This window comes from Cydia pomonella, chromosome 2, assembly GCF_033807575.1.
Source record: "Cydia pomonella isolate Wapato2018A chromosome 2, ilCydPomo1, whole genome shotgun sequence".
Lineage (NCBI taxonomy): Eukaryota > Metazoa > Arthropoda > Insecta > Lepidoptera > Tortricidae > Cydia > Cydia pomonella.
Genome location: NC_084704.1, coordinates 37,019,250 through 37,033,008, shown reverse-complemented (window position 1 = coordinate 37,033,008; position 13,759 = coordinate 37,019,250). Strand labels below are relative to the sequence as shown.

Genomic DNA, 13,759 nt, shown 5'->3' with positions numbered 1-13,759 from the left:
AGCTCTGGCAACCTTACTCACCGGCAGGAACCCAACACTATGAGTAGGGTCTTGTGTTATTTGGCTGCGGTTTTCTGTAAGGTGGAGGTACTTCCCCAGTCGGGCTCTGCTCTAGATCTGGAATGACATTCACTGGCTGTGCCCTACCACACAAAGCGAGATGACATTCACAATGCACATACCTCTCTTTTGGACGTAGTTTAAGGACGTACCCGGGTCCAAAAAGATAATGAATTTAAAATACATCCTGACATTTCGAATCCTTCCCCGAAGGGTTCGGTACGTCGAAATGTATTCTTAAATACGATATAATCGAGTAAAGGGTAATTCGGTAAATGGTTCGAATCGACAGTTTATAAAGTTTTATTTCATGAGTTTATCGCGATAACCGACGAAAATGATTATATTTCACATTTATTACTTTCATTTTTAAGGTTATTTTGCCTAAAGACAATTCTATATGTGACCTAGTCTACTTTTGATACTGTTTGCATTCTTTTACGCCATATTACAATGTATTCAGGGCATTTATTCGTGTGATGAGCACGGATATTTGTTCGTGAGTCATGGGAGTTTTCTATGTATTTAAGTATTTATAAATATTTATATTATATATATCGTTGTCTAAGTACCCTCAACACAAGCCTTATTGAGCTTAATGTGGGACTTAGTCAATTTGTGTAATAATGTCCTATAATATTTATTTATTTATTTATCTTATGAAATAAAATAAAACTAAGGCGCTTGAATTTGAATCTGCATCTTAGTGATTATAGGCATTAGGTAAATACTAAAAGAAAGATGTTAATTTCATTGGCCTTATCTTATCATACAAATATACAGTCATGATTACGTCTTCGAAACACGAGTTTTTAGACATAAATGCGTAAAAAGCGTATCTTATCCTAATTCGGTAATTATTTTAGTCTTTATCTGGATTTAAATCTGGTGTCAACTATTCTAATTCTTAACAAGATAACTAGATAAGCTTAAAGAGATACCCAATATCCTATTGATTTAGTGAAACACTTAGAGGGACCCGGGTACGTTCTTAAACTACGTCCAAAAGAGAGGTATGGGCATTGTGAATGTCATCTCGCCTTGTGTGGTAGTGCACAGCACAGCGGATGTCATTCGATATCTAAAGCAGACCCCAACTGGGGAAGTACCTACTTCCATCCCATCCCTTAGTTTTCTTATGTTTTTTGTAGCTTATCATATTAACAGCAGCGGTTTTAAGCAATATAGTATCCCATATTTACTACAAAGTTCACTTCGACATATTTGGCATCAAAGTTGCACAATTTTAGGCCAAAAAACTGGTTTTCTGGGCATAACTTTTGTGTTGATTAGTTTAAAATTAAAATCTCTGACCAGTTTTTAAGGACGTCAAACACGAACCCAAATGTGTAGATTTCGTACGTATAAAATCCTTCACAGAAATCGAGTAAGCAAAAAAGTGTTTTAAAATTATAAAAAAATAAGTGTTCATTTCTTTCAAAATCCGGCAGACCAGAATGGATATAAGATTGAAGAACCGATAGCCGCTTGTCTTATAATTCTATCTTTAGTACAAATGTAGGAGTAACGACTCAAAACTTGACAAAAAACGATGAAAACCGCGGGGAGCCCCTTAAATGTCTACAAAGGCGAACTTATCTCCTTAAGGTATCTCTTCCAGCTTACCTTTAACTACCTGTAATGGTAACCTGTAATTGTTAAGTATCAATTGCGATAGGTAAGTATGAACAAACTATCAAAACAGTTATTTTGTCATACACGTGCGAAATATAAACAGCTTCAGCTTCAGACATAGGTTATTTTGGTATTTTACAACTTGCTAAATTTCAATTTGACCAGTTATGCGGTTTTATTATATTATGTTAATCCTTTGTTTAGGGGTCATCAACACTATAAACCGCGGAAGGACATGAGTATGCGAACCGATGCCGATTTGGAAGACAGGTGCAAATTCATGAGTAAACAGTCACCGCCCCTTTACATTACGGGCAGCACCGCAAGAGCGCAATTCAATTATAATTCAATATTATTTATGACAGCTCAGCTCCTGTTATCGCAGATTTTGTGACGTGGTTGCAAGAATTAGCGATGTCAAATATATTATACAAATATTTGATCACTTCAATCACAAATATCAATTCAACAAAAATCACAAGCAGTTTATACAAACATAATTTATACAATACTCTGGGTCTGACGTTCGAAGCCGAAATGGTTTTACCGTGACTCACAAATATCGCCTCACTACACGTTGGGTTTGAGTGATATTTTCAAAAACGTAACTTAGGAAGGATTTTTTTTAGTCGACTGTTTTTTAAGGTAATTTTACTGTCTTTTAGTGTCCGATCGAAGTTACGATTTTGGCCAAAAAATTATGTTTCAGCTGAAGGTTTGGTTTTGGGCAAATAACTGCCGAAACTTTCGGCTGCACTGTAACTATAATTCCGGTAGTATCCGGCCAAAGTAACGATTTCAGTTTCGGCATACAAATCATGTTCCGGCCAACACTAGAGCAAAACCGAGCCCTCGGTTTCGGTTTCAGCAAAAAATCCGGTTACGGCCACACACTACTGTATTTTGCGATTGATAATTAGATAAGTATCTTCCTTGTTTTCTTTGCACTTCGCGTTAATTGTATCGCTTCTAAGTACGTACTTAATAATTAAATCGAAATCAACAATTAACATGTTTTTACGTATTTGTAATTCAAATAGGGCATTCAGTTCGAGGTGTTTTGGCCTACGGCAGCACTGACGTCAACAATACATTACACTATCGCTGACCAATCGCATTACTGCGGCCGTCGGAAAAGTACGCAATTTTATTGATTAACTAATCCAACGGTGAATTAGAATGAATATGAATACCGGTAAGTGGGGTAACTGGGGACAGAAGGGTGATTTCAGACAGTTAGTTAAAAATTAATATTAACCCTAAGACTGGTCGATCCTTTCAAAGATTGTAAAAAGTATACTGCTGTCAGCCATGTTCATATAATATGGGGAATATTTCCTTTGTCTAATGTTGGCCTTCATGTCATCAGTTACCTCATTTGACAGTAACTAAGTAAATTGTAAATAAATTGTGGCCAAAATCTTTACTTTAGATTTAATCATTTTATTTTCGGATCTGCATTTTTATTGTAAACTTTTCTTCTTGGGTCCGCTTGGCAACTAATCCCAAGAATTGGCGTAGGCACTAGTTTTTACGAAAGCGACTGCCATCTGACCTTCCAAAGAGGGTAGACTAGGTTTTATTGGGATTAGTCCGCTTTCCTCACGATGTTTTCAATAAATGATATATCGTAAATACATACAGTAGCGGCTAAAAATATTTATCACCTTCAGGTTTTTATGTACTGGTTGTTCTGAAAAATTGGTACGAGCCGGGAGTTGAACCTGCGACATTCGAATTGAAAGTCCCACGCTCTTACCGCTACGCTACCAACGCTTGCTTGCTTCGCATATTTTTTTTATTTAGATTGTACTACCATTAATTCTAGTACGAAAATTTTACTACTCAAACCATTTTTTCTTAATGCAGGTCTTTTTTTTGGAAGTAATTTAAATAAGTTTTCAGACAACTAATACTCAACGAGACAATTCTAAAAACCTCAAACACAATAAGGTGGTTGGGCGTTGTTTTATCACAGAGTTCCTATGGCCACCTCCTGTCTCCATCATCAGATCGGCACGATGGTACCATAATACTGCATTGTCTCCCGACTTACATATGTATGCAAATATTCAGCTACATTGGAAGTTGGGAAGTGGGTCAAATTTAACTTGCAAGATTTGACCACACATTGCAAGTGTACAAAGTGTACAAACATTGACGACCGGTCTGGCCTAGTGGGTAGTGACCCTGCCTACGAAGCTGATGGTCCCGGGTTCAAATCCTGGTAAGGGCATGTATTCGTGTGATGAGCATGGATATTTGTTCCTGAGTCATGGGTGTTTTCTATGTATTTAAGTATTTATAAATATTTATATATTATATATATCGTTGTCTAAGTACCCTCAACACAAGCCTTATTAAGCTTACTGTGGGACTTAGTCAATTTGTGTAATAAAGTCCTATATAATATTTATTTATTTATTTATTTATACATTGCAAGTTACATAAAAGCTTCTTTTTAGGGTTCCTTAGCCAAATGGCAAAAAACGGAACCCTTATAGATTCGTCATGTCCGTCTGTCTGTCCGATTATGTCACAGCCACTTTTTTCCGAAACTATAAGAGCTATACTGTTCAAACTTGGTAAGTAGATGTATTCTATGAACCGCATTAAGATTTTTACACAAAAATAGAAAAAAAAAAAAAAACAAAAAAATTTTGGTGGTTCCCCATACTTAGAACTGAAACTCAAAAAATCTTTTTTCATCAAACCCACACGTGTCGGGTATCTATGGATAGGTCTTTAAAAATGATATTGAGGTTTCTAATATCATTTTTTTCTAAACTGAATAGTTTGCGCGAGAGACACTTCCAAAGTGAAAAAAAGTGTCCCCCCCCCCCCCCCTCCTGTAACTTCTAAAATAACAGAATGAAAAATCTAAAAAAAAATATATGATATACATTACCATGCAAACTTCCACCGAAAATTGGTTTGAACGAGATCTAGTAAGTAGTTTTTTTAATACGTCATAAATGGTACTTCATGGGCGAGTCCGACTCGCACTTGGCCGCTTTTTTCTCTTTATTCTTCTAAAATTGAGTTTAAACTCCGTCTCTTCAAAATGGAGTCAGTATTAACACGCCACGGTAGAACATACGTCACCAACATACCTACAAACCAACATAAAGACGGTATGCTAAAATTAGTCTGACAAAAACACTGCGAGCAACGCTTGAACTCAACCAACGATCATACATGAACCAATGATCGTACAGTCGCCATCAGATATATCGGAGCGGCCTGGGTGCTCACAAATATCTGAACACGTCCCTATCGTCAAGGCGTTAAAGCATCTGTTCAGATATTTTTGAGCATTGCCGTCGCTCTGATATATCTGATGGCGTCTGTACCTATACGATGAAATAATCAATAAAATACACAAATAAAACATAAAGTGTTTTAGGTACTTAAAAAAATTATTCTTGTGCAAAAACAGCATGTAGAATTGAAAATAAGTTGTTCAACAATATTGTTGTACTTCAAACAAATAAATAACACAATAATTACTTCATAAACATACTAATTGATGTAAAGTTGTAAACAAATACCTATTCTCGTAATATTTATGTAAATAATTATTTCAAAGGCAGATTTAGGGTTCTATTCATAACATGGCTTACATGGTACACGTAGTTTCATCTCACCTGTTTCTTATGTTCAAAATGATAAAATGTCTATTAAAGAAATAGAAATGGAAAACACAGGAAGCGTCTTTAGGCTCGGAAACCGGTTAAATTTCCAAACTGTTATCATGTTGGCGCAAAACCTTTTAATTTCGGTTTCGTTCGTAAAACCGTTACATAAACCGGTTTTTAGGAGAACATTTCCATAAAGTACTTGCCAGATTAACTGGTTTAGAACAATAATAAAAAACCGGCCAAGAGCATGTCAGGCCCCGCTCAGTGTAGAGTTCCGTAGTTACTCTTCCGTCACAATAAGATAAACTGCAGCTTTAAGTTTAGTAAATTGTTAACCAAGGGATGAAACGATACCTTTCACGCGAGTTAAACAAATAGGCAAATTTGCATAATCAGTACCTAATTAAAGTAAGTCTTTTTTCTATGAAGGGGAAACTTTTTGCGATAACTCAAAAACAGCTAAACTGATCATGTCCGCTATAGTTTTCATTTAATGTCTTTCTTAAGCTCTACTTCCACGATTTTTTTTCATATTTTTTGGACCTATGGTTCAAAAGTTAGAGGGGGGGGGGGGGCGGGACACATTTTTTTTTCTTTCGGAGCGGTTCTCTCCGAATATATTCACTTTATCAAAAAATGTTTGTTGAAGACCCCTATTAGTTTTGAAAGACCTTTCCAACGTTATCCCACGCTTTAGGGTTGAAGCAAAAAAAAATTCACCCCCACTTTACGTGTAGGGGAGGTACCCTAAAAAAAATTAAATTTTTAGATTTTATTCTACGACTTTGTCGGCTTTATTGATTTATATATCCATGCCGAATTTCAGCTTTCTAGCACTAACGACCACGGAGCAAAGCCTCGGACAGACAGACAGACATACAGACAGACAGACGGACATGGCGAAACTATAAGGGTTCCTAGTTGACTACGGAACTCTAAAAACCAGTTTCTTCCTATGTCGGTGTATTTATTTTTGCGGCACAACACCAGGCCGGACGGCCGTCTCGTCGCTCGTAAGATTATTGATTACACCGTTTTCAATTATTGAAAAACTACTCTCCTCTCCTTAATGAAGTGAAGCAAGTAAATATCTATGTAGAATAAGCTCATTATTATTATGTTTTTACTACTGCCTATGATATATTCTACTTCACTGTAATTCGCAACAACAGAACACTTACTTCGTGTGTCAGTGCCATCAAATATAGAACACTATCAATATCAACAGACAATGGAGCATTCCACGAAATTACCTACCGTTGTGCCGTACAAATACAAACGCAAATTTTCTGAAGATAAATCTAAATTCTAATCTATATAGATTAGTGTAGAATAATTTATATAGTATTTAAATATTATATGCAATAAGTAAATCTAAATCTAATTGAAGATGTAACTAATGACCGTTCGGTTTGTACACTTATGAAAGTTTAAAATGAAGAAAATATTCTTTTTCGTGGTCATCAAAACTCATTTTAGTTAATAAATATTATTATAGGACATTATTACACAAATTGACTAACTCCCACAGTAAGCTCAATAAGGCTTGTGTTGTAGGTACCTAGAGAACGATATATATGTATAATATATTATAATTATAAATACTTAAATACATAGAAACAGCCATGACTCAGAAACAAATATCCGTGTTCATCACACAAATATATGCTCTTACCAGGATTTGAACCCAGGACCATCAGCTTCTTATGCAGGGTCACTACCCACTAGGCCAGACCGGTCGTCTAAAGTTACCATTAAAATTGGTTTTTCGGTTTTATTTCCAAAATAAATTGTGTTGATCTTTGATTATAAGAACCTGATCCGTGTACATCCTAACGTTCCAAGTAGATCAGACCAGATCAAAACGTATGTTTTCATTATTTTTAATTCACCTTTGCCTTTGCGAGCAAAGGTTGGCAGGTAGTTCGGCGTTCAGGCAAGACAATGATCATACATTTTTAGCTTCAGCGCAGTGTGCCGGCCCTAGATCCCCAAGTGAAGAACCTAAAATTCCCCCTATCAATCCCCAAGTGAAGAACCTAAAATTCCCCCTATCAATCCCCAAGTGAAGAACCTAAAATTCCCCCTATCAATCCCCAAGTGAAGAACCTAAAATTCCCCCTATCAATCCCAGCGCGCTATGCACCGCAGCCAAAAAAGCCGGTAAGTAACGCCACACTGGAGACATTACGAATTCCCAAACCACCGAACCTAATAGGTAGAATAGGAGGAATATAAGTAATAAAACACATTTGCACGGGGACAGCTCATGGAATGCCCGCAATTCATAAAAAAATATGTCTCCACAAAAGATAAGTACTCTGTTCCGTGATGTCACTCAGCGGTTGCATGACCTCATTTTGCCTAACCGCGTGCTCTTATTTTGACATATTAACAATGTTTATATGTTAATTTGCTAAACATAGAACAATATGTATTTGTAGCAAATAAAATAGGTAATTAGTTTAATTAAAGCTATATGAAAATATACATACAAGTAAATCTTTAAAAAAATATTTATAAGAATTGAGAAAAAATGATACGGTGCGCGCATTGTTAATTTTTGCGTCGGGTATCTTGATTTATCCCAGCAATTACAAAACTCATTAACCTATTGTTTGGTGAACTGGTTATTCATGGTATCGGTTTCATTTTTAGGGTTCCGTAGCCAAATGGCAAAAAACGGAACCCTTATAGATTCGTCATGTCCGTCTGTCTGTCCGATTTTGTCACAGCCACTTTTTTCCGAAACTATAAGAGCTATACTGTTCAAACTTGGTAAGTAGATGTATTCTATGCAGTGAATTAGGATTTTTACACAAAAATAGAAAAAAAAACAATAAATTTTGGGGGTTCCCCATACTAAGAACTGAAACTCAAAAAATCTTTTTTCATCAAACCCATACGTGTGGGGTATCTATGGATAGGTTTTTAAAAATGATATTGAGGTTTCTAATATCATTTTTGTCTAAACTGAATAGTTTGCGCGAGAGACACTTCCAAAGTTTTTTTTTTTTTTATACTACGTCGGTGGCAAACAAGCATACGGCCTGCCTGATGGTAAGCAGTCTCCGTAGCCTATGTACACCTGCAACTCCAGAGTAGTTACATGCGCGTTGCCGACCCTAACCCCACCCCCCCCCCTCGTTGAGCTCTGGCAACCTAACTCACCGGCAGGAACACAACACTATGAGTAGGGTCAAGTGTTATTTGGCTGCGGTTTTCTGTAAGGTGGAGGTACTTCCCCAGTTGGGCTCTGCTCTAGATCTGGAATGACATCTGCTGTGCTGTGCCCTACCACACAAGGCGAGATGACATTCACATTGCCCATACCTCTCTTTTGGACGTAGTTTAAGGACATACCCGGGTATCGGGGGGGAAAGTGGAAAAATGTGTGCCCCCCCCCCCCCGTAACTTCTAAAATAATAGAATGGAAAATCTAAAAAAAATATATAATATACCCCACACAGGTCTTCAAAAATGATATTTAGGTTTCTAATATCATTTTTTTTCTAAACTGAATAGTTTGCGCGAGAGACACTTCCAAAGTGAAAAAATAACAGAATGAAAAATCTAAAAAAAATATATGATATACATTACTATGCAAACTTCCACCGAAAATTGGTTTGAACGAGATCTAGTTAGTAGTTTTTTTTAATACGTCTTAAAATTAAAAAAAAAAAATTTTGTCATCAAACCCATACGTGTGGGATATCTACGGATAGGTCTTCAAAAATGATATTTAGGTTTCTAATATAATTTTTTTCTAAACTGAATAGTTTGCGCGAGAGACACTTCCAAAGTGAAAAAAGTGCCCCCCCCCCCCCTGTAACTTCTAAAATAACAGAATAAAAAATCTAAAAAAAATATATGATATACATTACTATGCAAACTTCCACCGAAAATTGGTTTGAACCAGATCTAGTACGTAGTTTTTTTAATACGTCATAAATGGTACGGAACCCTTCATGGGCGAGTCCGACTCGCACTTGGCCGCTTTTTATTGTAGTTTCCGATACACGATTGGTTAGCTTTTATAACAGATAAAATCGTATCAAATATACCTCAAACAAACATTTTCATCGTACAGGCAAATGGGACCGATTCAAGCCTTTAAATTTTACATGTAGATTAGTCGAAACACACACTTCAAGTCTGTAGCTTTGATTTTTCTATTAATTCTTGTTTTTTTTTTTTTACTTTATACGCGTTTTGCCGCGTACGACCTTATAGAATTAGCTAGGGCAAAATAAATTCATCACGCGCGAAGTATCGAAATGCAAGCAATATAAGCAAGCATCGTATTTTGAGATTGTACTGTTTAACGATGCGTCACCCTAATATAAGCAAAATAAATAATTATGAAAAACAAAAAACCTAAGCGCAGAAAAAATGACATCTGTTTGTTTATATAATTGAAATACGAGTAGATACCTATATATTACTTTATTGGTGTCATTTTACTTCTGCTAAATAAGTGGAAAGTAAATAGACATTATGTTGTGTAAACAGTTTAAATAATAATATTTTGCAAAAAGTACATCACACGAGTCTGCCAAATTATGCTAATAAATAAAGTGTTGTTTGATTTATCATGCTTGCTGATAGCCCGAGAGCCGTACGATAAATAAATAAATAAATATTATAGGACATTATTACACAAATTGACTAAGTCCCACAGTAAGCTCAATAAGGCTTGTGTTGAGGGTACTTAGACAACGATATATGTAATATATAAATATTTATAAATACTTAAATACATAAAAAACACCCATGACTCAGGAACAAATATCCATGCTCACCACACGAATAAATGCCCTTACCAGGATTTGAAGTTTGAACCCGGGACCATCAGCTTCACAGGCAGGCGATATTTTCGCAAATAACTCAATATCAGTCTATTTTTTGTATACGGGATTTAAACGTAATTTTAAGAACCTATAATCTTAAATCCATCGATTTGCGGTTACAGAAGGTAAAAATATGGGTCCACGAAACTTGCTCAAAAATATGTCCCATAGCAGCTCTTACTTCGCCGACGTAAGAGGTATGGAACATATTTTTGGGCAACTTGTGTGCACCCAAATTTTCACACTTGACTGTACCAAAAACAAGTTTACTATGTAGTAATTTTGAGGTGAATACATGTTTGTAAAATCACGTGACTGGAAATAATATTGTAGAGAGTAATATATGAAATTTGATGTGGCTAGAGATCACACACACATTTACAGTATAAAAACGAGAGCGCTATAAAAAAATGTTTTTATCGGGTACCTAATGATTCTACGACAATCAATTCGCAGATTATCGTTTCGCAGAGAACGATTCGCCGAACAACGTTTCGCAGAGTGATTCATTTGTAGATGTAACTTTTGGTCGACTAACGTTACGCAGACTCTTGGTTCACATAAAGTTCTGTTCGCTTCTGTGTAAATTAGCAGAACTATTATTGGACGATTTTCATTTGGCAGAGTAATCTTTTCGTTTAAGAAATGAGTATGAGTATGAATATGAGTTGAATTTTATTGCTAATGTCGACTCCATAGCACGCTATTAGTCTCACCGTGCGATAAAAATTCCGATGCCTGATTATCACCCATCAAAGGGGTGCAAGTATAGATATGTGTAGATAACTGCCTGATAGCAATCGTACTAACATAATAAAGACCACAAAACAGGAAATATGCTGCCAATTAAAAAAAAACTATGACAGTAGGGTGATCGAACTTCGAGAACCGGACCGCCCATTTTTTTCAACAACTTTTTTTTGGTTCATACGTCCCTGGTAGAAGCATATGGAGGTATAGATTTTTTTCTGATTCGCTCATTGTCAAATTAAAATCCAAAATAATTCGTTGATTTCTAACGCCCAATAATACAAAGCATCGTTTTTAACAAACCTAAAAAGTTTTCAAAAAACATGCTGAAACAAATAGCTTATGAAAAAAAAGATATATTTTTGAAAAAAAAAATCTTTAGGGTGTGTAAGGTAGGTAGGTTCCTAATTTAATGATGAGTATAGTCTTCCTTCCTTCTTTCAGCCCAAATTCAGGGAAATGTCTGAATAAACATGACGATGAAGATAATAAACCTTTTAGTTACTGGATATATAAGTCGACCATATTTTTCTTACAGCAACTAAAATCCCTCAGAATTCACTTGTTTGTATTTTTTATCAATGCTGATTGGCTTAAAGAACTCGCATCCAAGCCATAAATGCAAAAAAAAAATGCTGAAGTATAGTGTTTTGTGAATATATCTAAGAATAATAATAAAAAATAAGCGGAGCGGACGGTAAAGACAATGTACCTACCAAAGTGTCTACCGTGAAAATCAAATTTCGCTTGAATGATCAAGAGTTATAGAGGCAGATAAGAAACGCGGTGACCGTCAGTTACCTGGCGGCGTTCCTACATCCTACATCACCAAATGTAGTAAAAGCAGGACTTACTTCTCTTCCGGAACCCTTCAGTTACTGTCAGTGTGAGGTTCGTGAACTGGATATCCACAGAGGAAGGCATATCGGCCGGGGGCGCCCTCTCCCGCTCACCCCCAGTGATCATATTGCCTAACCCCTTCAGCATCGCCGAGGCAACCGCCATTTTTGGTAACCACTTTAAGAATAAGTTTCTATAGCATAGTCCAAATCACTTATTATATTTGGATGCTTGGTCCGGTCAAAAACAAATTTTCACTAAACTAAAGAAACTATTTTGGATATTTTAAATTAGACCTGCGCCCTGTTTTACGTATCAAAGTATCTTTACGCATCCAAACCACTCACAATACTATTAATATCTATGAAAATCACAGCAAAAAAGCGTTAAAATATTTCTAAATATAACCGTCACGCTATTTTTTTAAATATCTGTCATATAAACGTTCACTTAGATCGCCAGTCCACGCCTATAATGGCAACCTTTTTTAAATTTGGGGTACATGTGAATATCGAGCATATTGTTTTTTTGATTTGCGCGGTGGATCGGCGCTGCGTGCGCGGGTCGGCGGCGAACTGCGACTACGTCGTGCGCGTGTACGGTTCGCTGATAATCTCATTACATGAAACCGGACTAATGCGTATTTTACAATGGGGTTCTGTATATGCCAATTTCGTGGTTTGGGTTTGTGTAGCGTGATGGCATCACTCGCATTTGCCGTGATATAGTAAAGAGATGCAAATAATGTTTGGGCAAATCTCCATAACAAACTACGAAATTAATTGCAAGACTGCCTAATCTTTAACGAAATATGTATTTATGATTTAGTTATCATGTCTTGGGTCTTATTTTTGAGGGGTTATTCGTTAGTACTTATTTCGAAGGTGGGCACAAAAAATATTTCCGATGTGTCGCGACGAAAGTTACAACTGAAATGTCACAATCCGGATAAAACCGTTTTTATTAAACCATATTTAACTGTGTAATTAAGAACTATCCAGTGTTATGTAACATTTTCTTAGATTAATGAAAAAAATAACTTATTAAACTAATACTTTTCCCAAAAAAAATAAAAAACCCAAAGCCATACTGTATTAGTTTAAATTACGATATACTCGTATATATATTTCTGTGGCCCTAGTGAAAAAGGGTACAAGTCTCTGGCAGCACAGGAGTAAAGGGGTGTAAGTTCCACGTAACACTTATGCCCTTATATACCTAAACTGCCAGAGACTTGTACCCTTTTTCACTAGGGCCACAGATTTTTTTTTTTCAAAAAACATAATTTGACCGAATCAATACTATTTTTCGTTAACCCGCTGCGTGCAACCGCGCCATCTAGCGGACGCCGTAAGGCTTTAGTTCGTTCGTTCATCCGTACGGAATTCTAAAACACGTTATCATAACAAGGGTATGAGCCTTACGCATCATTAGAAGTCGCAATTATGTCGCGATAATTAGTCGCAAATAATGATTGATGTCATTACATCATTATGTATAAATCAAGGCGTCTTAATTGGAACATTTTAATGTAAAGTACGTGACTTTTGTTCATGGATATTAACCTAGGTGGCGCCAATGGGGGCCGGGGGAGCAGCTGCCCCCATAAAATGTACAAAAAAATAATTTCAGTGTAACCTCAACCTATATTCATATTTTGCTAAAAATAGAATATGTCCTTTAAAAATCACATTGCGCAGGACGGGGATATGTATGTCCCTACTCCTCCTCTTGGCCATATGAACTAAACCCCCCTCCAGGCCCATCAGCTGGCGACGCTCTTGGATATTAAGTAGCAATCAATCAAAATTTGTGTCTTCACGGTTATCTTGCAGTTCCGTGTAATGAATAAAAGCAAACGCAGTTATCTTATTTAACATACAAACATTGTCTTATTTGGATTCGAACTTTAAAATACGTCAAAATTTTCCTAAAGATACGATATGTTGGGCTAAGATGGTAGACTCTTTATCATTTGTTACT

The 13,759-nt window shown here is 36.2% G+C and overlaps 1 protein-coding gene across 1 annotated transcript in view; it reads right to left on the bottom strand.

Annotated features, from left to right (window-relative positions):
• Positions 1–12,840, bottom strand: part of LOC133515571 (ATP-binding cassette sub-family G member 1) — a 121,240-nt gene extending 108,400 nt beyond the window's left edge. Inside the window, exon 1 of the mRNA XM_061848136.1 lies at positions 11,791–12,840. Within this exon, the coding sequence (XP_061704120.1) occupies positions 11,791–11,941 (151 nt within the window). The 5' untranslated portion in view covers positions 11,942–12,840. The remainder of the gene's footprint in view (positions 1–11,790) is intronic.
• Positions 12,841–13,759: the final 919 nt, after the last annotated feature.